Source organism: Molothrus aeneus, chromosome 8 (genome assembly GCF_037042795.1).
Source record: "Molothrus aeneus isolate 106 chromosome 8, BPBGC_Maene_1.0, whole genome shotgun sequence".
In the NCBI taxonomy this organism is placed as follows: Eukaryota; Metazoa; Chordata; class Aves; order Passeriformes; family Icteridae; genus Molothrus; species Molothrus aeneus.
This window is the reverse complement of record NC_089653.1, coordinates 22,766,734-22,792,924: the sequence shown is the minus strand read 5'-3', so window position 1 is coordinate 22,792,924 and position 26,191 is coordinate 22,766,734. Positions and strand designations below refer to the sequence as shown.

Below are 26,191 nucleotides of genomic sequence, written 5' to 3'. Positions count from 1 at the left end.
CCAGCTTAGCCCTAGGAAGGACCCTAAAAAAGATAAATCACCCCTGTAACATTGCAAAAGCAACCTACAATGGGGTCATGTGGAGGATTTGACAAACCTGTTGGGGAGGGGTTGCTCAGAAGGATGGGAGCTCTCACTCAGCGTTGCAGAGCCAGTAACACTCCTAGAAATGTGTGCTAGCAGGCAGGAAGCACAAGCTTCAGTCTGGACACCAGCACAGCCTTCAGTGTGTGACCAGCAGCAGGAGCCTGGCAGGACTGTGACACATCCTCTGCACCTGTGGGATGGCCAGGCAGGGCCAGGAGGGGCTCACAGAGTCCTGCCTGCTCAGCCAGGGTGTTGGCAGCCTGCACACCCCAGCCCTTGGCTGGCTGTTCACCAAAAATGAGCCCATCCCAGCACAGGCAGGCAGATACAGCTTGTCCCTGGGAAAGTCCTAATGCCCTGCTCAGATTTGTTTTGCTGCTCTCCCCCTTCCCAAGCAGAGAGCAAAAGCAGGGTGGCATCAAAAATGTTCTCCCTTACTGCTGGACAGAGGGGAGCTCAATGTGTGGCCAAGAGTGGCATTGGGTGCCTTTTATTGCACCCCCAAGGGCTCCCCTCAACCAGCTTAGATCACCCAGGCTGGCAGGTCGGGCTGGCACCATGCTAGGGTGTAGAACAGCTGCTGGGTGGGCATGAATATCCAGGTTTACAGCCATGTTCAGGCCTCATCTCAGCTGTTGGTGCAGGCAGGGATGGGGATGGCAGCTGATGTAGCTGTCCCCAAAGCTCAGCTCCCATAGCCTGGCTGGATGCTGGGCTGGTCATCCACAAACAGGGCTCACTGCCAAAGCACACAGGGAGTGTGCTGAGGTGGGGCTGAGTGACACAGGGGCCGTGCACACTGGGGGACTGGGACCTGGAGCTAAACCTCTCACAAGGAGCAGGAGGGAGCATCCCCCACAGGAGGTTTCTGCACCCCAAGGCTCATGGATCAAGCAGAAAGTGAGAGCCACAGACCAAAGGGGACATTTCAGGCCACCAGCAGTGGCACTGCCCTCTGCTGTACCTGCATCAGGTCCTCCTGGCTCCTCACCCTGCGTCCAGGGCAGGAGCTGGGCTCAGACACCTGGTGCCCTCCCTGGCTCTGCAGTTGATGCTCATGAAACCATCAGTCCATGTGTGCTTCAGTTTCCCCCAGCAAGGAGCCCTTCTCCAGGCTCGATACCACTGACCAGAGCATCCTGTGGTAAAAACAGAAGGAGAGTGTGGTGAGAAAGAGTTCAGGAGCAGGGGATGGGGTGGGGGGGTACACTGGCAGCTACACCTGCTTCACCCCTGCTGTTCACTGCTCTGGGCAGTTGTGCTGTTGGAACTGGGATCCTCAGCACCCCCTGTTCTGCATCCCCCCTGCCTGACCCACACCAGCCACTTCACTTCAGCTGTAGCTCCACTGACCTGCCATTAGTTATGATGCCTGAGCCCAAGCAGGAGGTCAGCCAGGCTGGCCCAGACATAAATCAGCTCCCTATGGGCAAGGAGACTTGGGGACAGCAGTGACAAGTGCCCACCAGTGCTGTAGGACCCTCCCACCCTGGCCCTGGGATGATTCCCAGGGATGGAGGCCTTACCCCCATCACAACCAGCCAGGATCCCTGGGGACCCTGCTGTCCCACCAGCAGCTCCTCAGGGTGAACAAGGGGCTGTGCCACAGAGAGAGGCAATGAAACACCGGGGCTGAGACCCTAAAAACCCAAAAAGGGGATTGAGGGCCAGCTCAGCAAGTGTCCACCACAGAGCTGGGCACCCACAGGGCTGATGTGATGAGAGGTGATACCACGGGGCTGAGGGCACAGTCCGCAGGCTGGGGCACCTCCCGCTGCCCTGCTAGGGGAGGATCTGGGTGAAGAGGGGTTTCTCTGCCGCTTTGGGGCTCCCTGAGCGGCCCAGCCCAGCCCAGCCCTGCCCGGGCTCCCTGTGCCTGCCCGCGCTGCCATCCCCGGTCCTCCAGCTCCCTCTGCTGCCGGCCGGGACGGCGGCTGATGGAGCCGGCCGGATCCGCATCTCAGCTGCCCCTGGTCCCCAGCAAGGTCTCCAGCCACGGGCGACAGGGCACCAGCATCTCCCACAAGCCCCCGATCCGCTCACCTGGAGAAGGGTGCGGGCAGAGGATGCGCCCGGCAGGCTGCGGGAAACGTGGGACAGCAGCCCCACGCAGCCCCGGCGGGGCTTGCCAGGACCAGTAGGTGGCTGCAGACCCTGGAGATCCCTTGGAGAGATGGACTGTGGCAAGATCTCAGCCTCACTACTGGACTGACTCCACGCCGAGACTGCAGCTCCAAAGTGCAGGCATTTGCAAACGGGTCCTTCCAGCTTAGGTGATTCCTTTTCTCTGTGTAGACATGTGTGTTCATGCCATGCACACTGCAAGTGTCAGGAGCTGCTCAGCAGCCAGTCTGTTTCTTTTCAAAACTTGACATAAGCAGGTAAATTATCCCCAAGTAACACATTTACCACGAGAGGAAAAATGTCGGTGCTGCTGCTGCTGCCACCAAAGCAGGAGCTCCTGCCTCCCATTCCCCACAGTGACGGGGAGCCTGAGTTATGGCCCTGTTGGAGAGACAGGGGTTGTAAATGCCTCTGTTTGTGCTGTTTTCCAGCCCAACCAGAGCCCATTGATCACTGGGACAGGAGTGAAGCCAGCAAAGAGAAGCAGGAGCTGGGATGGCGGAGACATGCAGCCAGAGCCATGCCAGGAGCTGGACATGTCCAGGGATGCTTGGATCTGACCCTCTGTGTTCTTCTGCCTCTGTGAGACCCCTGGTCTAAGGACACAGACTGCTTCTTTCACCCCTTGGACAAGCTCATTTGCTTGGCCAGCAACTGCAAAGGGATTTAAGTCAGGAGTCTACAGCAATACAGAGGAAGGTCCCTATGCCAGTGTGGTGCAAGCACAGAGCCTTATGGCACACATATTTGGTGTGAAAAAAGGCTGGTTTGGGGGTGAGGACTGACCTTTTACTTGGCCACAACTCACAGCCACTAAATGCTACCAAGGATGCTGAGGAACTGGGATGTTATTTGCACCCAGAGAAAAAGAGACCCTGCCCAAAGGAAAAACAGCCTTGGGAAATGCAGGGTGAGAAACTGAGGCACAGAGGTCCCATGTGGCGTGCAGAGACATCCTGGGTTTCAGCCAGGGCCTCAGCATGGGGGAATCCTTTTACAGCCTCAAGCATTTGCTGTAGCACAGCCAGTGCTGAGATTCAACCTGAGCAAACACAAACTGCTCTGAGTGAGCTTCCCCCAGGCAGGCAAAGGAGGAGCCCTGTGCCATGTCTGACCTGCACCTGGGCCCACTGGGGACTCACAGCCCCCATGCTGCAGCAGCCCTGCAGCACCTGCCCTGCAGTGACTGAACCATGGGACTGGGCAGGCACGGGGGTTGTGTTGGAGACAGTCCCCCAAAAACACATTCCCTGGAAGGGGGTGACATGACACCGACACAGCCAGGCACATGAGAGCCAGTGTGATCTAGGTACATGGCTGCTGCCCCCATGGCAAAGGCACTCTCTGCTACCCTGGGCCCTGCACAGAGTTGGGTGGCTTCAAACAGAGGTTAGGGATGGCCAAGGGGCTGTGTAGCATCAGGACATTCTGAGATCCTACAAGGCAGGCTGTTTCCTATAGCCCAGGCTGCAGGGAGCAAGGGAAGGTGGCAGCAGGCCTGTCCCAGCTGCACCATCTCTGCTGAGCCATGGGGAAAGCCATTTGTCTACCAAGCATGGAGCCCCCGTGCAGACCACTCCCATGGGATTGGGGTCACAGTCCCTTCACCAGATGGGGGGGATGATTCCGAGGGAGCACTGATTCCTGGCTTTGAGACACAGGCTCATGCACAAGACACTACCATGGCATCCTCTACAGAACATGGCCCAGCATCCTGCCACGTACCCATGCCATGTTCCCATCAGGGCAGCTCTGCCATCACCCAGCTGGATCTTATTCCAGACAGAGGAAACTGCTGGAAACAGGGACTGCAATACAAACCATCACAGCAGGACCTGATGCATGCCCTGCTGCATTCCTTGCTCCTGCTGCCCACTGGCTGCCCAGGCAGGGCTCACTCTGCACCCACTTGCCCTGAGGATGCCCTGCAGGGTGCTCTGCCCTCCAGGCCTTCTCCAGCCAGGCTTCCCCAGCAGCCCTTCCCTGACGCTCCGCACCACGCCGACGTCACCCAGGCCATCAATAGCGCTTGGTTAATTAATTTGATGGGAACAGCAGGGACCACACTTTGCATTTAGTGAACTTCTGAGAACTTCCAACCTCATCTTCATAATTGGCCTCATAAATTCGAGGAAAGAGAGAAATCAGCAAAGCCAGAGCAGCGCGGGAGGCAGGAGAGGCCCTGCACGCGGGAGGGCGGGCGAGCGCGTGAGAAGTGACTCTATTTGGTGTCCTTATTTAATTTTATTGCACAGATCCATCTTCGCCCGCCCCCTCCCTGCCTAGCCCTCTCTCTCCCGCTCTCCCTGCTGAGTTCACCTAATCATGATAAATTCATATTCATTTCCCTGCCTGCTCCGACGGGGGGAGCAGCAGCTCCCCTACATTCGCCCAGCCATGCTGCCATTAGCAAATATTTACTCATGAACACAAAGTGCCAGAGTTGGAGGCCAAACTACCCTCCCTGTACACCCTTCCCCCAGCTCCCTTCCAGGATGAGCAGGAAACTAAGGATGGGTGTCCTTCCCACAGGGTAGGGAGCAGGGTGGGAAGGGCTGCCTAACACCCAAAGAAAAAGAGCTTTTTCTTTGTCCAGAGCTTTTCTTCCTTTTCAATGAGGGAGGCAGAGAGATGCTTGTTGGGGGGACAGGAATTGCCTGAGACCCCAATCCAGACTCACCTTCAGGGTAAAGGGATGGCAGAGTGGGAGCAAGGGGGTCTGTGGCAGAACCTGAGGGCCTGTCCCAGCTCCACAACTTTCCACTCATTATCTAAGTGCTGCTGCCTTTTGTTTTATTTTTAATTTTCAGGATGATCAGACTCACAGCCAGGGAGAGCAGGAGGGGGTGTGCTGGGCAGGGGGGAATAGCTGAAGCCCCTTCCTGGGAAGCAGAAACCAGGCAAGACCTCGTTAGAGATGCCTAAAACCATGTTTGCTCTCCCTGCCTGCACTGATCCTGGGGACTCAGCACCCACCTCTTCCCAAACTCCCCAGGACCCCATCCCTTGTACCTTCTTGCCTAGTGGGGCATGCTGTGGTTTAGAAGAGGCAGGAGGTGGGCGGTGATAAGGGAGTGGTGAGGGATTAGAGGTAGAGGAGCATTTGTAGGGCAGCTCTGTCCCCTCTGCCCAGGGCAGGGCTGACTCACAGTGGCACAGCCCAGCCCCTCATGTTTCTCCCCTTGCATCAGGATAAGGGAGAAGCAACATCCAGGAAGGTCACCCTCCAGCTGCTCTGGACAAGCTCCTTGTGCTCCTTCACCTCCTGCCCCTTTCAATCCCATACCTACACCCAGGAGAAGTGGTCCTTATCCATCCGTGGCCCACCTGGCTGCAGTTAGCCACATGAGGGCCCTCTGCCCCCTCCAAAGCTCCTGGGCAGGGATTTGTGGGCTGGGAGGGGACAGACAGACATCAGGCTCATTCCCTCACAGAGCAGGGGACCGGTGGGATTTCTGCCCCAGTGGCCTCTACATGACACATATGTACTAGGGCCACGCCCCTGGCATTTCCCAAGGGGTTGGGCACAAAGTCTTGCTCCTGTGGAGCCCTGGTTCCACGCATCCCCACATCCAGCCTCTCCCTAAATAAAAGCAGGACAAACAACAGGGTCAGGTGCTGCTGCAGCACCCCTTTTTCTGCCTGGGTGTGAACTGTAGCCCTGGAGGAGGGGCGACAAAGGGGAAGGAGTTGGGGGCCAGCAGTGCCTATTTCCCATACCACTACTGATGCCTTCAGCACATGGTCCCACCGAGAAGCAGCCTCAGTGCTCCAGGAACAGCTTGCCCTGGCATCCAGGGCTGGAGGCAAACCTGTGCTCATCAAGGCACAAAGCTGAGCAGCCCTGCATTGTGCTCCCTGCCTCAGCCCAGGCAGAAAAAGGCCCGTGGCCTGTCAGACATAAGGCAGCCTCCCCATCCACCCTCCCTGAGGGACAGGACTGTCCCCAGCCCTGGACAAGGCCAGATGTGGTGCTGCCCAGCCAAAGCTGGCTGACTGTAAGGATGGGGACCTCTTTCCCTGGGCTGCACAGCCCTCCCCGGGCCAAACTGTTTTTCCTGGACCTGACAGGCCCCTGGTGTGAGGCTGCCTCCCTTCTGCTCCGGGATAACCCAGCTCAGTTCTGGCTGCTTCTGCCTCAGCAGCCCTTGTCCTTCTCCAGCTTCTCCATCTCTCTGTCGAGCCAATCATTCCTGCTGCTCATCTCCATGTCCACCCTTGGCTCCCAGGCTGTTCAGATTCCCCTTGGATAACAAAAGCATTTCCATGCTCAGGACCCTGAGCTGTGTTCCAGGCAGAGAACAGGAGACAGAACAGCAGCCAACTCCCACATGCCCTACTGTTTGAGGCATATGGAAAAGCTGACAGCAATCCTTTCCTGACTCCACACCTGAAGAAAGAGCTCAACCCAAGGTCCAGAGCTCAAGAATTCTGAGTCAGGGAACAGCCAATCCCAGCTCAGCCACATGGCCAGCTGGATGCCAGGACAGAGGATGGTGCCCAGCAGCTCCCTGCCCTGAGAGCCAGAAGTGTGGGTCCAACAGTGTGATGATCTCCACTGCGTGTTCTCCACCTCCACTGAAACCAGGGAAATGGACCAGCAGAGGAGGAGCTCCTGGTAAGCCACAGGAGAAAGTCCCAAAGTCACAGTGCAGACTGCAAAAAGACAGAGATGCCAAGGGAAAAGAGAGAAGGGATTTATTTATTTATTTACTACACTTCAAATTTCAAAGCACCAAGACATGCCAAAAGACATTCATTTCCCCAGCTGTCCAGCAGAAAGGCTGGGTTGACAAATGCCAGTGCTGGGGTGTGGGCCACCCTAGCAAAGCCCCAGCCCTGCTGGTGCCCAGCAGCCACAGGAACTGTGCAAACCCACCTGGTTTGTGCCTGCCTAGCAGCAAACATGCAGCTTTGTCACTGTACCTGATGGGGCTAGATCCCCCACAAGTGAGCAAGAGCCCCAGGGGCCTGGCACAGAAATGCCCACCATGGCACCTCCGCCAGGAGCAACCACTGCAACACCTGTAACAGACAGAGCACTCAATGTCTCTGGGAAATTCATCTCCACAATATAAAATAGTTGAGGTTTCCTGAGATATAAAATTCACTCCCATGGAACTGGTGGGACCAGCCACATGCACATGTATGCACAGACACATACACACTTTCCCTGATCAAAGACCAGATGACTCCATGGCTTCCACATAAAAAAAAGGGAGAAGGTTTTGCTTTGCCTGAGTTACAACTTAACTATCTCCTTGTGTTTCTCTCTGTCTCTATGCCTCCTACAGACAGACACACAGTGCTGCTGGGTTACATTCAGTGCCATTACATTCAAATCCCTCCTGAGCACAGCTCCCCAAGCTGTGAGCTCTGCTCCTCTCCTGCACCAAGAAGAAAGGAGGTCTTGGGCCAGACCAGGGCTCTGAGTAAATCTGGAGGATCCTCAGAACACGAGGCTGGGAACAAGCAGGTGCAGCACCTCAGGTCCCTATGTCTCTTTCAAGGCTTAGCTGGCACCCAGGGAAAGCTGGTTGCATAACAGCAGCCTGGCCCTGTGCAATGGGACCCATCAAAGGACACATCAGCTCAGACAGAAGGACACAGCAGCAGCACAGGTTAACCCCTTGAGACTCCTGCAGTAGCAGCTGCCAGCACTAATGAGGAGGAAGGCTTGTCACAGAACCAAGCTAGACCTCTGCTACCTTCATTCACAGCTCAGAACAGAAATTTCACAGTGTCAGTGCTCAGATACAGAGGAAGATGCATCCCACTTCCTTTGTTCCCAAGCACTGTCAGGGGTTGGATCACAAGGTTCTGCAACCCAATCTTCCAAAGATGGGGAGAGGGGGACCAGGGTAGCTGATGAGCAGTGAGCCTTTTTGGTAGCCACACCAAGAGAGCACTTCCAGTGTGGTTCCAGCCCACAGCCTCTGCTGAGGAAGCCACAGAGCTCTGCCCAGCAGCCAGGCCTCACGCTTGCAAGGAGCCCCAATTTGCTGGGAGATGTTCCTCAGCCTGCAGGCACCACAGAGCCTTTCCACCTCTGGGGAAACCAGATCCTTCAAAGCAGCAGCACAGCAGCAAGCCCAGGGTGACAAGCAGGCCTCACCAGTCCCGTTCGGAGGGCTCCCGGTAAGGCAGCCCCAGCTGAATGAAGACGTCTCTCTCGGTGGGGGTGGGCAGAGTGTGGCCAGGTGCCACCTTGGCACCACCAGGGCCTCGCACCACGGCCGAGCTGAGCGCGTGCTCCGACAGGCTCATGCCCTTGGTCTTGGCCAGGGCGCGCATGGAGCGGTTGAAGTGAGCCGAGCCCGTGAAGTAGAGCAGGGCGCAGGCGAACTCCCGGTACGGCACCACGATGATGTCGAGCCGGCGGTGACGCCGCGCGGGCCCCGGCAGGCAGCACACGCCCAGGTACTTCTGCTGATCACCGTTGTCCTCCTGACTCACCAGGTCGTCTGTAAGGAAGCCTGGGAAAAGAGAACAGGCCAAGAGGAGCTCAGTGGTAGATGGACACCTCTGTGCTGAACTCTCCACTGTCCGGAGAGCAGCAGAGGTGTCCCATAACGTGCTGTGGGACCCCAGGGATAACACGCTGAGCTGCAACAATATTCCCAGTTAAAACTATAGCTGAGCCAGGTCCAGGGGCAGTAATTTTAAGGACTAACAAGATGTCCCATCCTTGGGAGTAGTGATCATCTATCCTTCAATGAATGCCATCCACCTCATTGCCTCCTCGCCTTGGCCATTCTAAGAGCAGCTTCCGCGCCCTCTTACCGCTCCTGCGGAGGCTGCTGAGCAGCTTGCTGAACACCCCACGGTGAGACTGCCCATCCGGGTGAGTGACCAGCACATCCACATCTCCACACGTGGCCTTCCCCCGACGGTAGGAGCCACAGGCAACACACACGAGGCCAGGCTTGATGGCCAGGGCAGCTTGTCTGACCTTCGAGAAAAAGAATGAGGAGTCAGAGACCAAGCCCTTTTCATTAAGGCAGCAAAGGATCTCGTGCCTGCCTTGAGGCCTGTCCTGTATCTCCAGATGCAGGCATGGCACACTGCCCACCAAGAAGGCTGGCCTGCTCTCAAGGGAGGAGTGAGCCAGAGTGGCCTCCACCCAGTCCTGCAAACATCCTGCACAATGCCACACCATACAGTGATCGACCATCAGCTTTTGGGAGCACTGGGTTGTGACAAGCAGGAATATGAAGGGGCAAAGTACTGCACAAGCTTTCAGAGCCTTCAGTTTCTGAGACAGCATGAGATAAGAGGTTTTTCAGCTGTCCTACAAGCACAAGGCTCACCAGCTCTGCCCACAAAGCAAATCAGTTCAACAGATGATGGTCACAGGCCCTGTCTCAAAAACAGGGATGGGCTTGTGAAGTCCCCCCAGCAGAAAATCTGTGAGTACCCTTTGGAATTCACTCCTGCAAGGAGCTCTGCCTCTGCAGGAGAGCTGGGCTTCCTGACCCAGAAAAAGCACAATCATCCCATCATTTTAGACCAAAGGGATGCCAACATGCTGCTGCCAGCAATCAAACACATAATAAGAACTTCCCCTATTACAGTCTTCTCCAAGCTGGACCACAGCTCCTGTTTTGTGCAGAGGGTGCTAATTCTGATGGCTTCATTCATTACCTGTTTAAGAAAGGCTCCCAAGTCTCTGACAGGCCTAAAGTATTCTTGGCCTGATTGTGCCAATCACCCTGCTGGCAGCAAATAATGAGGGGCTCAGCAATTCCTAGTGATGGGGCCATCACAGAGGCTGGGGTTCAGCAAGGCAGTGTCCGTGCCCACAGCCCCTTGTCACTCTTGGGGATCATCCTTCATTAGCAAGAGATAAACCCATTAACCTTTGCCCCAAAGGTGCTCCAAGAAGCCACAAGCCTTTCTCATGCGGAGCAAGCCCTCCTCTGGTGTTTTTGCCCCCCTTCTGGCTTTAAATGAAGATTTCTAGAAAACTCCCAGCCCCACCCGAGAGCCTAAAAGCTCCTCAGATCTCACTGTGACAGGCAGCACAGACAGTGACTAATCCCTCATTCTCTCTCCAGGGCCCAGATCAGAGGTGTGTGCAGTGTGTATGGAGGGAAGCACAGTAATCCCATCAAGATAACAATAGACCCACTCCCAAGAGTCAGCTCCTCAGCCCAGCCTGCCTGGGAAAGGGACCACTCACCACCAAAATGGCTAATCCGGCACACAGGACTGACACCCCAGCAGGAGCCTGGCAGGAAGGTATTCTTCATGGCCAGGCCCTGTGGCCGAGTGACAGGGTCACACTGGCTGCTGCTTCCATGGTGACTGGAGAGCACGGGGGTAGCAATGACAGTGTGTCCCCCAGGCTCTCTGCTCACGTTAGGGTACACTGGCTTAGCACCCCATAGTCATGGAGTGCCACAGCATCCTACAGCAAGCAGCACTTGTTTGTAGCCTGGATCCCCTTTGCTTCCACCAAGGATATCCACCCTCTGTTCTCTAACTGACAACTAGATCACGAGGTGCTCACAGCTTCCTTTGAAGCAGCAGCACCAAGGACACCTCAGCTGAAAGCAGATATTCCAGACACGAAGAGAGGCAAGAAAGCAGAGCTGGGAACCTGCCTATCCCACCATGCCACATGCAGCCACCTTCAAAGCAGTGTGTAGGACTGACCCCAGTGAAGTATCCTCCTCCTTGCCAGGCACTCAGACTGAACTTCCTTATGGGTCAAGGTAGAGGCCTTGTGTGCCCATACCCAAAAAGGGTCCTCCAAGCACTGACCCCACTCAGAGGAGAGGCTGAAGAGCTCAGCTATAACACGAGGGCTACTTTCACAGCATGTACCCTCCTGTCATGTCCCAGCAGGTACTGCACTCTGAGGGCCTGTGGCCAAGCTACTCACAGTCTGCTCTATTTCTGCAGCTTCCTCCCGAGGCATGCGCTCCAGGAAATCCGTGTAGTGCTTCAGCCCCACGGCCTGCTGGCTGGTCAGAGTGGCCTTGCTGCGGATGTCATCCAGTGTCCGGAAACCCTAGAGCAGACCATGTGCTGATATTCACACATCTGCCAAGACTTTGCTCTTCACACACTTTCCACCAAGACTTGGGAAGACTGTATTTAGTCTATCTCAAGTTCAGGCCAAGTCACAGCTTCTGAGATCACGTGTAAAGAACACTTTAGGGCCTGGTTCTAAAAGAAGGGATTTAGGCAATGGCACTATCCATGCAGACCTCTAATCTCCACCCCTCCTCTGACAGAAGGCTACTGCTCTTAAGGCATGGTGTCCCTACACCCTGAAGGAAAACACATAATGCAGGTAAAAGAACAACACCCACAACATCCCAATGAGGGAAAGCTGACAGCATGAACAAAAACGTGTTTTTAAGTCAAGAATCCAGTCACAAACCAACCACTACAAGAAACCAGGCTTCATTAGCTCATGCTCAGGAGACAAACTGCTTTTAAAGAAGGAACCCACCCAGTGGGATGGGCTGCTCCTGTTGGCACAATTATTTCAACCTCATTCTTGTAACTCTGAGACAAAATGGATGGCTACTCTGACAGCTACAGGCCAACAGTCAGCAACTGCATCAGGAGCTCTCATGGCCAAGATGCTCTGATTCAAGCCTGGCTCTTAGCAACATCATTGCCATGACTAGTGTGACATGAGCTCCAAAAAGTGATTCTCCCATTCCTCTTCTCCACATCTTTGTCCTGTACCTGTCCCAGCACAACTAAAGTCTTAGCAGGGTGCTAAGACACAATGGGACCCATCCTCATAGTTCCTCCCACAAAAACCAGATTCAAATCTTACCTGTAGATATCAGCAATTAAAAACTATTTGTGAAAGTAATTCTCCTACACTCAGCAACAGGCTTCAAACCATAACCAGAGAGCCTCTTGTGTAAGGCACTGAACTTACCTGCTGGTACCACATCTGAGCTGTCTTGACTCCTGCTCCCCAGATGTTGGAAAATAACTCCAGCACAGGCACACTCTCACTGATGTGATCCAGCTTGCGCAGGTGCCCACTCTCCAAGATCTCCAGGATTTTCTCTGCCATCCGCTTCCCAATCCCAGGGATTTTACAGGCTTCCTAGAAAGAAACCAGAGCTGCTACTGGAAAAGCAAAGATCATAGACAAGCTGGGGAGCTGCTACTGACTCAAAGCCTGGTTAGTCATTAGATGAATAAACAGTATGTGGCAGGACTAGTCCTGCCTGATGGTCTCCTCTCTAGCCCAGGCTTACCTTGGCTGATCAATTCAAGTGGAAAAGGACAAGCCTGTAGAATGGGACTAAAACATGAACACACTGAACTGCTGGACTGTCACAGCCCCTAAGACTCATATCCAGTCAGTTTTACATGCTATTACTATCAGTGGCCACTTGCTGTTGATGAAGAGGAAGGTGAAAATGTGTGTCTAAGCAAGGCACTTATCTTCAGAGTGTCCAGATCTGGCCCTAAAAGGCTCAGATTCTATTTTTCTACTGTTCTGCAAACACTGTGTGTGGTCAATAAATCTCAACTTGCACTTGCTATACAACTTCCATGGAAGGTCCATCTCCCTGCTCCACCCCATGGGGAGGTGTTTTACCTGGTAGGAGGTGACTGGTTTGTGGTAGCTCTTGAGCGCATTGATTGCTTTGGAGTAGCCCAGAGCTCTCCATTTGTCCCCCTGGACAGAGTAAGCCTTTGCCAGCACTTCCAGCTTCTCTGTGATGCACTGGTTGTGATTTTCCTTCTTGGTGTTGGAAGACTGGGCACAAACCCACTTGCTGGGAGGCTGGGCCACTGTGTCAGAGCTATCACTGATCTCCTCTGATGATTTCACAGGGTAGCGGCCAGAAATCAATGCTTCCAGGTCTCCCTGGGTGACACCAGCATCTTCTCCTTCACTGTCTTCATCATCAGAGTATTTCTTTAGGGAAAGATCAGAAAGCAGCCATGTGAGAATAAGTACATGCCTCATACATCCCCTTGGCATAAGCAACTTCTGAGATTAGGAAAGCAGAGCACTAACCACCCTCCCTCCTGGGCACACCATACTCCAACTGCCACCTCTAGAAGTGGCTGGTTATATGCACACCACAGTTCCTCACACCTCAAGCTACACAGGCACATCTCACACTGCACAGGAGACTATACTGCTGTCTACCTGTGATTCAAGCACATAGGCCCCTCCTACAGCCAAGCCCCTAACTGAGGTAAGACACTGAGTAAGTGAGCAACTGCTGCCAGCAGCAAGATGTGACAATGCCAAAATCCCTGGCTGGCAGAGATGCTGATTCCCTACTCCCACTGGGAAACCTTTAGCTCGTCTGGTGGCAGCATAGGCACATCTCTCACATTCAGACTCAGCAACCTCTATCCCATGATGCAGATGACAGCAGATAGGCACAGAACTTTGTTTTCAGTTTACAGACACAAAATCTTAACAAGACTAGTAAATTTAAACCCCCTCATTTTCCCCATGGCTATCTGCAAGAGAAAAGGGGAGGAAGGAATGACACAAAGGACTCCACATTCCTCAGTGACAGAAGAAAGAACCAATGTATGCATTTGCTGATACCCTCAGCATTAAGATGCCTCTGTGTAGACTTAAGAAACAATGAGCCTCAGCTTCAGGTAATGAACAAAAGGGGATAGAAGTGGAAAGCCACACAGAGACTTTGGAGACCGCTTTGCTCACTGGGGTTCCCATCTCCCCTGATATATAAACACAGGAGTCTATGAAGATCCAAGAGCTTGTGGAAGTAACTCTGAATGATGCAGGGTTGTTTGGGATCAGTCCAGCCATTACATGCAGCACACCATGTTCTGTTATGAGTTTCAGCAGAGTATGAGCCTAAGGAAGAGCCACATCCTTACAACCTCTGGTTCTGCTGCCTGAGGAGGTAGGAGGTCTGGAGACACATAGATGGGATGTGTTTTGCAGTCTTGTTTTATAACTCAAAATTGGGTAAGATTGAAGATTTGATAGATTTAATCAGTTTGTCTTGAAATGCAACTCCCTTGAGATGTTGCTCTCTCTAAGGGCAGCAAAGCCTCAGAAGGCTCAGATAAGTCAGTAAGCCCCTTAAAAGCATATAAAGGAGCATGTTACCCATTCACAACACAGAGAACTCTGCAGCTGGAGCTGGAAGCAATTCCCATCCTCTTGGCCAGTAGTGTCACAGAGGTGAAACAGCCCTTAAACCCCTGACTCTCTACACTATGGCAGCAAAGCTGATGGACTCTTTACAACCACATGTGCAAAACCAGCTAGTAGCAACAGGCTACTTGAGAGGGAGACAGGAAGCCTGGGGTGACAGCTCTGGGTTCACAGAGAGCAACTGGCACTGCTTACAGAGGCTGCCTTGCAGAGGACCACTGCATCTGCATGCCAGTCAAAAAGTGTTGCTAGTCTGACTGTAACAGGATTTCCACACAGGAGTTTATATCCAAAGGCAGAACTCCCAGATCAGTCTCTGTTTAGTACAAAACACTGACACCCATCGTCTCTGAGAGAAAAAACATCCACCCAAGCTAGAAATGACTCTGTGCTTAAAAGCTACTTCTAAACTAAGTTTCAGCTTTATTTCTGCAGCTGGGTCTCAAGTATCTCATTCCTCCCCAAATCACATATCCCACTCCTCCTCAAGTCACACAGATCTAATCCTGGGACAAGGGATTTTACTGAAATGTCTACAAATGTGGCTTTTGTGCCCTCAGTGAGCTGCCAGGTAGAGAGCAATTTCAGGCTTTGGGCAACAAAATTTTGGACTGTGCTGCAAAACAGATGCCAGTAATACAAAGCAGCTGCTGGGGATGTTTGAGGTAACTTTGCTGCAGATAGATTTGAATAACACAAATGCCCAAGAAGAATTCAGCAAATTTGAGCAAAAATGCAGAGAAAGGCAGAAAAGCTAACAGCAGGCCAGAGATACTGACTCACAGCAGAAGCCACTAATAGTCCAACACAGATATTTTAAGAAGACCTCCATGATCCTTCTGGTAGCAACCTGATCCACTGTACAAACGTGTCTGAATAGGGTGTTTGCCAAGGAGTGGAGAACTGGTCCATATGGCTCAGGCAGGAACATGGGATGAAATATCAGAGACAGCTTCCTGAAACGAAGATATTCTCAGACAGGGAATATTCCTCAAAAGGACATAAGTGAGTATCACTATCGTGAGCCTTGTCCTGATCAGGGCACCAGGACAGCTTCAGCTGGAAAGGTTCTGATGGGAACAGCAATTTAGGGCTGCTGTTTCTATTCTTAGTACCTAAAAGGGACAAAGAGAAGCAGTAACCATGTCCACAGCCTGAGTCTGACTCACTGGAATATCCAAACACCTTCCATTCACTGAGAAAATCTCACATGGTATCCCTGCAGGGATGCTCTTAGCCAGGAAAAGCAGCATGCAGGATCTGCTCACAAGGAGACGGATCTGTGCAGGAAAGCCTCACCTCAGCCAGTCGCTGCTGTCCAAGGGTGCCCAAGCCTCTCTGTGAGGAATCCTCCAGCTGTGATTCAGTGCTTGGTTTCACTGCTCCCTCCTCTGCTGGGGGCTGCATTTTTTCTCTGTCCAGGATCTGCTGCTGTTCTTTCTGGAATTCCTCCTCCTCCAGGTACCTGCCATGGATTGGATGTCTCAGTACAGAAGAAGGACTTCTCAACCTCCAGAAGTTTGACCAAGAAATCCTTCTGCATGTTTTGGGATGGACCAAACAACCCACATGACTTGTACTCTCTAAGATCACAGATTAATTACTCTGGTTTTAGCCCAACTCCCCAGTTAACATCTACCTTCCTGACCTGCAACTTCCACTCCAACCTACCTCACTCTTAGACTCTCTTTCCAAAACATTGCAAACCATTCTGATCCTAATCTGTGCCTGCTGCTCCATTTTTAATTTCCTTTTGTGCCTAGTTTCCAATTTCTCTCTACCTTCCAGCTGCAATAAATAAGAAACAGTATTTAATCCTCAGTATTTTTAAGAGACATCTTGTTATCACTGATGGATCAGGAAGTGGTGCCTTTAGCAGCTGTAGCAAGTGACAGGACTTCTGGCAGGACTTCTGGGCCCTATTATATGTTTTGCTACCACACAGAACTTTGAGTCAGGCTCACAGGAGCCGCAAGGAGTTGCAGTCCAGGATTTTGAGCAGAAGTCAAATTGTAGTGCTGTTCAGTTTAGGACAGAGGAAACGCAGGGAGGAATGGCAGAGTGGCATTTGCATACCTGTGAGGGATAAAGACGCCATAGCCAGCAGTACTCAGCAGCTTCTGGTCCGTAATGCAAGCACTAAGCCAGGCTGCCTTCACCAGCTGCAGCCCCGGGGGCAGCTTGGTGAGCCTGAGGAGCCGGAAGGCGCGGTGGCAGTCCATGTCCTCGGCCACAATGACGTGTGTCACCTCGGAGCAGAGCTGGCTGTGAACCACGCCCCCGTTCTGCACAATCTGCCTGCGGAAGATCTCGGCCCTGGCCTGGCCAATGCCGGCTTGCAGCACGTAGGCAACGACTGGTTTCAGCCACTCTGCTGAGGAAGGCACAGGGACACAGTGACAAGAGAAACCCCAGCCCAGGAGGGATACATCTCTCACATGGGACTTGATGGCACCAGCCCTGGCAGGCAGTCTTGGGGGGCTCCAGCTGGACACACCAAACCAAGCTGCCCATGACCACTACAGAAAACACACTAAGGGCCAGAAAAAGCCTTTGGGGAACAGCACTTGCAGTTAACACACTGGTTGTAAGTATTATATCCTGCATCACAGGGACACAGGACACAGGACTTACCCTCAGGTATCTCTGTTTCTTGCTCCTTTGGGATCTTTGGAGGGATGCTTTTCTCTGAGCCATCCCTCACCTTCTTCCTCTTGGGAAAGGCTTTGACAATCCCTCGTGGCTCCATAGCCTGGTGGGAAAGTTAGCAGCAATTGCTTAAAACAAACAAGAAAAAGCAAGATTGCTTAGATCTTACCTAACCACAACCCAAGATTCACTCATTTTGCTCACTGTCTTTGTTGTTCTGAAGTTTTTTGTTGTTGCCTTCCAAAAATGCTCAGCCTGAGGGAGGCAATCAGAACCAAGAATTGCAGCCCACAAGGTCAGAAAAACCAAAGTCAGAAAGTCACTTAAGTTAACCATACCTGAATGTCTTAGAAACCTCTAGAGCTGAGTTCTTACAATGGAAAGCATTCAACTACTTTAACAGTTTAGAGCTCCTCTATGCTCAGCCTAAAGAAGCAACTTTATTTCCCAGGCATTTCTTAAACACATTCCCAAGAGGGAAACAATTCTCCTGCCAGGGTTGAAATCCAGTCACCTATGAGACAAAACACGGATTGACACCAAGTGTTTCACACAGCCACAAGAGGAAAACTTTCTACCTGGCTTCATCTGGAAATAGGAAATTACTAAAGATTAACTAGCCAAGTTCAACATGGGTACAACTGTAGCTTTACCATGACAAGCCTTGCAAATGCAAACTTTGGAGCTTGAACTACCGGGACACAAGGAAGCTCAGTTTTTTGTAGCCCAAACAAGCCCCGAATCACTGCATATCCCAACAGCCCCCTCCATATGGCTGCAGCACTGAGTAAACACCAGCATGGTTTCCTCTCTCTGCAGCACTCTGTGTTTCTCTCAGAGTCCTCACACACAGTCCACCACAAACCTATCCTACCCAACCTGGAAAAGCCGAAAATGGTCTCATCAGGCCATGGCTTCCTGCTATGGTCACCTTCTCATCTGAGCACTAAACATAATCCTCTGAAGACCAACCCAGAGCTCAACTGAAACACTCACTTCTGTGAGGAAGAGTTCAGCTCCATGGGAACAGAAATCCTGCTACATTTCTAAAACTCACCTTCGCTGAAACGTTGCAGTTTTCAGGACGTTTTGACCAAAAAAAAAAGCCCTCTGGAAACAGTAATCTTTTCTATTAGACCAAGAAAAAACCCACACCAAAAGCCCGTCAAGGTTCAGGGTGTCCAAGTCCGTTCCAGGGCAGGGCAGTGTTTCTGCAGGCTGTATTTTAACTCCTACAAACCACAACGCACCAAACCTGCCTTGCCCGCCTCCTCAGGCCGCCAAGGTCTCAAGGCCACCAACCCGGGGCTGGCAGCACCCATGACCTCGGGGGCAAGAACGACCCCCCAGACTCGCGGCTGTGCCCGGGGGAGCCGAGGGAGGGCGGGAGCCGAGGGGAAGGGCCCCGAAAGAGCGCGGGGCCGGGCCGAGCAGGGCCGCGCTCAGCTCGGCCGGGCCGGAAGCGCTTCCGGGCGGCGGGCGGAAGTTTCCGCGTTGCCGCGGCGACGGCGCGGCCGCCATGGCGGTGCCGAGCTGGCTGGAGCGGCTGCGGGCGGCCGGCAAGACGGCGCTGGTGCAGGACGGTAACCGCGGGGCGAGGGTCGGGATAGCCCTCGCCTGCCCCCGCCGCGGAGTGAGGGGTGGTCCTGCAGCGAGCGGCCGCGGAGGGGAGCGCTCCTGGGCACGGCCCCGCACCCCGGGCCCCAGGGAAGGACACAAGGCCGTAACGCGGGCAGTGGGACCGGGTCCCGGACCATGGGATAGGGCCCCAGGCAGTGGGACAGAGCCCTTCACCCAGGGGTGGGTGTATCCCGTTTCCTCTCACCACCTGCCTTGCCTCTAGGGAAGCGGAAGATCCACTACTTGTTCGAGGATGGGAAGGAGATGGCCGAAGAGTACGACATTAAGACTGGCCAGTTAATAAGTAAGTGGTGCTCTGCAGGGCAGTGGGTCTGTACCACCTGGTCAGGAACAAATCATCCCTGACAGGCATGTCTGTAGCAGAATTTATAGGGCCCAGCTTGCAGCCAGGGTTCTCTGACTTTCATGTCATAGCAGACCTTGCTTTATCCCAGGATCTCCCCCAAACATCCCATCTGTCACAACAGACTAGGATGGACTAGATGGGATTGCCATCATAGGTGCCAGGCACCAAGTCTGTACCACATGAAGGGCTGAAATATGCTTTTTGGTGGCGTCTGCTACCGCAAACAAAGTGTTGTTTATGGCTCCTGTCCAAAACCACATCAGCTGCAGCACAGCACCTGTCGCAACCCCACCATGGCTTCAGCGCCAAGTAGCAAAAAAGAGGCATTCAGCACAGAATTTCTGACCTAGGAATAGGCCGACTAGCAGATCAATTCACACCAAAGTTGAAATTACTGGAATTAAGATACATGTATTCATATCATCTCAGTGTGCTGGGCAGCTTTGGCAGTCAGTTGCTGGAGTTCTTAGACAGCAGAAGAATGAAAACCCTCCTTCTCTCTTCCCCAGGTAGAAAATGGCGAGAGAAGAACACCCTTGGGGGCACGGGCAAGTGGCAGGTGGAAGTGGGAGAGCCAACCTCGCCACTCCTGGGAGCACTGGAGTCAGAGCTTATAACAGAGAGCAGCTCAAATGTATGTAAGGGTCTGCAGGTACCACTGCACCTAAAACTACCTTGTCTTGTGCTTACAGCAGTAGTTGGTAGAGTGCAGATCACCAAGAGACAGCCTTAATGCAGCCAGCACTCTGCTACAAATCACCCCAAAACTGCAGGGCTGACTAGAAGGCACAGCTTAGGTTTTTTAGGAGTCTTCAAGACATTTGTAGTTTCCTTAAGTAAAGAAACTGTACTGCTGTTTTGGCCAACTGCTATCTTGTCTTGAAAGAGGAGGGTGACAGGAAGGCCAGTGCCAGGACAAGTCAGGGGATGGAAAACAAAGATGATAGCAATGAAAGGCACAGGCAGTGCATAGCAGGCTGCTCCCTAATAGGGCACAGCTTCACACCCCTCTAGCCGAGGGCACAGCTGTTTTAGTCTCTCATCATCTTTTCGGAAGCTGTGCTTCTGAAACACAAGCACAGCTCTGCACCACAAATTGGGGCAGAGCTAGGACTGAATCCAGCATGTTCCTAGAGCAGGCAGAGCTCAGTATTTGGTTGTGTGTGACCCTGTAACCCTGTACTGCAAGGCTTCCTCAGTAAACAATTTCAGCCTCCTGCAAGCAGTGCCCTGGGCAAAGGCAGAGCAACTTTAGCTGTAGGAAGGTGGTGCTCAGGCAGCTTCTTGAGTTACTCCCTAATGCTCCAGTGTGAAAGAACAGCTATTCCCATGTGGAGTCTCACAAGGTAGTACAGGAAGGAGACAGGGAGGAGAGGAGACAGCTGGAGGGGCCTTGCTAAAGGTACTTGTTTGCTGTAGCCTATCTTCATGAGGAAGGATACCCTGAGCAGCTTCCAGTGGCGGATCCGTAACCTCCCCTACCCCAAAGAGGTCTACAGCGTCTGTGTGGAGGAGGAGCAGCGCTGCTGTGTCATCCGGACCACCAACAAGAAGTCAGTAAGGACAGCACTGCCAGTGCTGACAGTCCCCTGGGGTGGGCTGGCACAGGGGGCTGTCCCCTCTTCTGTCCCAGTGTGCAAGGGCTGAGGGGCCTCACCTTGCAGCACATGTCTCCTGCTACCCAGTTTCCACTCCCAGCTGCCTCACACATGTTTACAAGTAGGGCCCCCCAAGCTCTGCACTGGCCATTGCAAACTCATCTTGGCTCTTGTAGGGTGGTGCTTGCAGCATTTGTACCCTGTCAGATATCACTTTCTTAGAAAAATAAAGTAAGAGTCTTGCAGACTTCTTGAAGCTAGAACATTCCATTTTCTCCCTCTGATTTAGTCACTGCATCTCAGGATGCTGCAGGATTCAACATGGACAGCAAAGTTGTGGACACCCAAACAGATCCCCCTGCATAAACATGTCCAATAGTCACAATGCCAGTGAGATGATCTGGAGGTAGCAAACAAAAAAGACAGACTGAATCTGGGAAGGAAGCACCACAGTGTTCTGCCAAGAGAGATTTGAGATGGGAGGCTGAAAATAGAAAATGCTGTTAAAGCCACATCTTGCAGTGTGTCAATACATGGCATCTCACATGGAATGAAACGCACAGTGTGTCCCAAAGCATCTACAGCCTCAGATAAGCCAAGATGAGCTGTAGTATTGGGAAGTGAGTGCACGGAACGAGCCTTGGGAGCTCAAGGGAAGGTGATGGAAGTGGCTGTAGGTGGTGCTGTCGGCACAGAACTGCGGCCCCTCTGCTGCCGAGGGCTTCGCGAAGCGGCACCCGCGAGTCTCCCGGCAAAGGGCTGCTGGAGCTCTGCACATCAGCACACCTGGGGGCTCAAAACCAGAAGGCTGGGAAAAGGAAAGTTAACCCATAGAAACAGCAAGCAATTATAGCTCTAATACAGAAAGATGTTGGCCTAAATGCACACAGAGGGATTCACAGAACAGTGGTGCTTTAGAAGGGAGACCCATGTAGCAAAAGATGAATGAGATTCCCATCAGCCACACATGGATATCCATGGAGCTAGGACAGGAATGGAGTACTTGATCCTAAATCCAACCACATGCTGTCACAGACAGGCTTATCTACTCCCAGTCCTACTGATAGTGGTGTGTATGTGGGAATTTCCTACATAGGTGCCATAAGGTTATAATGTAGCACTGAGGCTTTACCTACGCCCTACCTGACTTCTGGCTTTTTTGTACTGCTCTCAGGAGAGTCTTCCATGAGCAGCTGACACTTGTTCTCTCACAGACTGGTGAGAAAACCCAACAGCAACTCATGGCCTGTGTCTGACAGTTAAGGACTTTTAGAATTAAAGCTGAAAGCCACCTCACTGAGGACAAGAATGACGTTGCTGTCAGTAGGGAGCAGGGACAGACACCAGCACTAGCATACTTAGTACAGGCTCCAGGATATCTTAGATCATTTCTCCTGGGTCTCGGCCAGGGCAAGGCACCACTCAGCAACTAATTCCAAGATAGCAACAGCAGCATGGAATCCACAGAGAGAGTGCACATCACTATGGGAGAGAAAGGAAGCCTCGGAGCCTCTCCAGCCCTTGGAAGTCAGCCATGCTGCTTCTGAGCAACAGAGCTGTGCTGACCGCCAGCCAGAGGCACAAGTAACAGGATGGGCTGCCAAGTCACTACTAAGTAGCTCAGCTCTAAATTCTCAGCATACCAGTAGCAGTTTTCCCTACGGGCTAACAAAAAGTGGGTTTCCAGTAGGAAAATAATAGAGGTGATTTTACATTCGTACTGTGGCTCACGGGCCAGGACTCGGGCTCAGAGTGTAATACTGCCCCTTGGCCATGGGGTGAGAGGAGAGGGCAGAGAATCAGCCTGCATCAGCTGGGATAACCACCCATCAGCTACCTCCCCAGCCCAGACAGGAGCTCTTCACTTCCACCAGTCACTCTGTTCCCTCTGGCCACGGCAAGGGCTGCTCAAGTGGGATTTGCTTAAAACCTCTTGCTGTAAAATAAATCCATTAAACTGAACTCTAAAAACAAACCTAGAAAGCCACCTCCCCAAACGCCAAACCTGATTCAATTATTGTAGCGAGAGGCAGTGGTAATGTTAGGAGGAGGAGGGGTTGGCAAGGCAGATCTGGTTTCCTTTGATCTTGTCACAGATTTTAGTTTGAGGCCAGCCAAAGCCATTCTTCTCCACTTCTCCTTAGTCCTGGGGCAGCAGAATGCTGCTGTTTCATTGATGACTCCCAAGGCCCTTTGAAACAGTGGGTTTTTTTCTGTGTACTGCTTTTTTTTTTGTCTAATCGGTAAGAAGTTAACACTTCCTTAACATGTCTTTGTGTTCATCTAATCTCTGCTGTTTAACCTTTGACATCTCCCTTATTATCCATGTCTGCCACCTTTTCCAAATACCGACAGCAGTGACAACACAGAACAGTTTGAGCCCTGCGGTAACAAGCCGTGTACATTCCTCCCACTGCACCGGGAAAGCCATTTGCCCTTTGTAGCTGTTTTCACCGTGACTTGGAAAATAAACTGCAGTTTGGGCAGAGGTAGTTCGAGAGGCCAAGCCTCACACACAGCCAGCTGAATTGAGAACCATCCCTCATGGTAGCAGCCACTGCCTATTCCCACTTTGCTCCAGGCACCTCAGTACCAGCTACAGGCCAATTCCTTGGAGAGCATTGCCCACAAGAGTGTTGGAAGAGACTGAGAATCCTGCCCTGCCTCTGGGTGGGCATAGGACCACAAGCCAGTGTATTTGGTGCAGCCCCAGAGAGAGGCAGTAAATGCAAATCAAGCAATGCGAAGCACAGATCTCAGACAAACACAGGCACAGGTGTACTGGGCTCTGGCTCCAAAGTCTTAGAATATCTCTTAGCTGGCAAAAACCTCTCTTTCCTCTGATTAGATGTGAGAGGTTATTGGAAGACTGGGATAGAAACCAGGGAAGGAACAACTAGGAGAGCTGTAAGTGCAGAGGAACACCACAGCCACCATACAGGCTGTATGGAGATGCTGCAGAGCAGAGGCTCAGGTGATTGTGGGCAGTTACACCTGGAGATCTGTGCCCGGGGTATGCATGAGCACCACCGTGCCACCAAAGCAAGAAGCCACCTAGGAAGTACAGCAAGAAGTTAAAAAGAAGGGTTGAGGAAGGATTGCAACGCAAAATGGTGCATCGCAGAGGAAAATAAGTCATATGGCATAAGAGCTTTGACAGCTATTTTGACAAAAGCTAAAGGAAGCTGTTACTTAGAGGGAATGAGAAGCCATGAGCAGGGAAAAAGATAATGAACACCGTGGTAGGGCTGAGTAGTCTAACCATAGCTGGCACTACACATACAGGCAAGCTGGAGGGACCAAGCCTGCTGTCACACACCAAAGCTCTTCAGGACTTTGCCAGCTCTGGTTTCCAGTTTGGAGGTTTGTTTCTAGTGCTCCTGCTAACCTGGGGGCGGCAGCAGGCACACAACATGGCACAAGGGCCTCCTGCCCAAACCTGAGAGGTCTGTTGTCCTCATGTACACTTTGTAGACCAGCAGGCTGTGTATCAGCACTCCTAGTGGCAGAACAGAAACCCCACCTTCCTTATTTCTGTCTCCTCTCTCATTTGTAGGTACTATAAAAAGTTCTCCATTCCTGATCTGGACCGATACCACCTCCCCTTGGATGCAGCTGCCCTGAGCTTCACCCATGCCAACAACACCCTGATCATCACGGTGAGGTTTTAACCATGCAGATCAGCACTCTGCCCCTCTCTTTATGTCCACAAAGAAGCTGAAGTTCTTACACATGGGGAAGTGAAGCAGAGCTGAGGGTCACCCATGCAGCTCCTTCTCTGTCACACAGACAGTGGGAGTTTCAGATTACACTGGGCATGCTGACACTAGCCAAGGGATCCCAGGTGGCAGGAGAGGCCCTGCTTGCTGCTCAAGGTGACATGCAGGTGGAAGAGTGTCTGTCATGCCCTGTTTTCCAGGTATTCCCTCCCACAGGCCTGAGCAAGCCTCCACTCTCAGGGACATTAAGTTTCTCTTGTCTCAGAGCATAAAAGCCCAAGGACCTGCTGCACTTTGAGTCTCAGAGTCTTAAAACAGTATAATAAAAAATAATCACCTGCTGCTTTGTGTCAGAGAGGGAACACTTCCAGACACATGGTGGAAGCAAGAGACTATCAACATGGACACACACTTCTTGTTGCAAGGAGCAGACAGATGCTTTTGAGCAACAGGTGTTTGCCTTATTCAGTGCAGAGTCAGCTACACAGAGAGCACACCCTCTGTGAGAAACCTGACAGCAGACCTGGGCTGCATGTGCAGAGGAAATGGGCCAAGAGGAGCACCTTGAGTCCTCCTGAGCTTCTGTTTGCTACTGGCCAAACCTTGCAAAAAGCACCTGCATCCACACTAGGCTGCAGCTGGGTGAGAGGCCTCTGAGGGGAAGACAGAGGAACTGCAACTCTTACTTCTCTCTGCATTAAAAAGAAAGCATATTTTATATACACATATATATATATAAAACACTTGTGATCATACGGTCAGTGAGCACAGCAAGGATCTGCTTGCCAGGATATTCCAGAGGGGTTGGTGGGGGCCAAGATTCCACACCTAACTGGAAAGTTTTACTTGCACCATAAAAGACACTCCAGAACTTGGCAAATGTCTTTACCTTGATGGCACCACCCCTCTAAACGGGCTTCAGAGGTTGCTGATAATGGCAAGGCCTCCCTTGGCAGGAGGACCCTTGTGGGCTGGCAGCAGCAGGCTGCAGTTGGTCTGCTTGGAGCAGAGGCTGAACAGGAGTTCAGGAGTGCTAAGGGCATTTCTCTCTGTCCTACAGTACCAGAAGCCGAAGGAGATCCTGGCTGCAGAAGAGCAGCTGCAGAAGGAGCTGAAGAAGATAAAGGCAGCTAACAGTGGGGATGGAGACTGTAAGACGCAGTAGGCAGTGGCTGCTGAGAGGATGAGGTGAGGGGCAGCTCTCTGGCACAGCTTCATGGTGTTTATTTTGCCTTATCTAATAAAAATGGGTTCTGTTGTTAATAGAGTCATTTGGAGGAATCTCTGTAAGCCTAGGCAGGGCAGTTGACCTGTCTGCTGCCCTGGCCTGCTGATTTATGCAGACATTTCATAGAACCATAGAATGGTTTGTGTTGGAAAGGACCTTAAAGATCATCTCGTTCTAACCTCCCTGTCATGGACAGGGGCACCTTCCACTAGACCAGACTGCTCAAAGGCCCATCCAACCTGGCCTGGAACATTTCCAGGGATGGAAGATCATTCTATGAATTGTGGGAAGCTGTAATATGCAAAGGAAGCACACCACATCCACAACCAGCAGCCCTGTCCCCATCCAACATGACACCTTGGGAATTCCCCATCTGCCACCATTGCTGAAGGCAGTAATGTTTGGAAAACAAGAACTCCCTCCTCACACCCATTACTTGCCTGGGATGTGCTTGGGAGCAGCTCCCTCCTGTGCAGTTATACAGCTCCTCCATGCAGGTCAGGATGCTCTGGTGACTTTTCTATCTCTGCAAACAGCATCAATGTTTAGACCTGAGTGGGCACAGCCTATGAAACAGGGTAAAGAGGAAGACATGCAGCTGTTTCCTTAGTGCCAGCCATCCACAACGTGACAGGGGTGTGCAGAGGGCAGGAACCAAGA

General features: G+C 52.3%; 2 protein-coding genes across 3 annotated transcripts; one reads left to right on the top strand and one right to left on the bottom strand.

Moving 5' to 3' along the window:
• Nucleotides 1-6,894: 6,894 nt before the first annotated feature.
• Nucleotides 6,895-18,330, bottom strand: POLL (DNA polymerase lambda). Of its 2 annotated transcripts, none has more exons than XM_066554463.1 (9): nucleotides 18,057-18,330; nucleotides 16,985-17,102; nucleotides 16,427-16,724; nucleotides 15,650-15,815; nucleotides 12,794-13,117; nucleotides 12,119-12,292; nucleotides 11,099-11,227; nucleotides 8,995-9,163; nucleotides 6,895-8,687 (listed from the first exon to the last, which is right to left on the bottom strand). In XM_066554463.1, exons 2-9 carry the CDS (start codon nucleotides 17,097-17,099, stop codon nucleotides 8,323-8,325), a joined length of 1,740 nt encoding a protein of 579 aa, XP_066410560.1. In that variant the 5' UTR covers nucleotides 17,100-17,102; nucleotides 18,057-18,330; the 3' UTR covers nucleotides 6,895-8,322. The 2 variants fall into 2 exon arrangements, with proteins under 2 accessions (XP_066410560.1, XP_066410561.1); XM_066554464.1 differs by having other exon boundaries at nucleotides 16,427-16,721.
• A 155-nt stretch (nucleotides 18,331-18,485) lies between these two features.
• Nucleotides 18,486-25,566, top strand: DPCD (deleted in primary ciliary dyskinesia homolog (mouse)). Its single transcript, XM_066554559.1, has 6 exons — nucleotides 18,486-18,582; nucleotides 18,843-18,923; nucleotides 19,496-19,620; nucleotides 20,406-20,539; nucleotides 24,141-24,243; nucleotides 25,364-25,566. The coding sequence occupies exons 1-6, from the start codon at nucleotides 18,519-18,521 to the stop codon at nucleotides 25,466-25,468; spliced, it is 612 nt and encodes a 203-aa protein (XP_066410656.1). The 5' UTR covers nucleotides 18,486-18,518; the 3' UTR covers nucleotides 25,469-25,566.
• The last annotated feature ends 625 nt before the right edge of the window (nucleotides 25,567-26,191 follow it).

Excerpts from the sequence above, each read along its gene's own strand:
- DPCD (XM_066554559.1), top strand. The coding sequence starts at position 18,519 with ATGGCGGTGCCGAGCTGGCTGGAGCGGCTGCGGGCGGCCGGCAAGACG. Across the intron at positions 18,583-18,842 it reads GACGGCGCTGGTGCAGGACG|GGAAGCGGAAGATCCACTAC; the intron begins GTAACCGCGGGG and ends CCTTGCCTCTAG. Across the intron at positions 19,621-20,405 it reads TAACAGAGAGCAGCTCAAAT|CCTATCTTCATGAGGAAGGA; the intron begins GTATGTAAGGGT and ends TGTTTGCTGTAG.
- POLL (XM_066554463.1), bottom strand. The coding sequence starts at position 17,099 with ATGGAGCCACGAGGGATTGTCAAAGCCTTTCCCAAGAGGAAGAAGGTG. Across the intron at positions 16,725-16,984 it reads AGAAACAGAGATACCTGAGG|CAGAGTGGCTGAAACCAGTC; the intron begins GTAAGTCCTGTG and ends TGCCTTCCTCAG. Across the intron at positions 15,816-16,426 it reads GGCGTCTTTATCCCTCACAG|GTACCTGGAGGAGGAGGAAT; the intron begins GTATGCAAATGC and ends AATCCATGGCAG.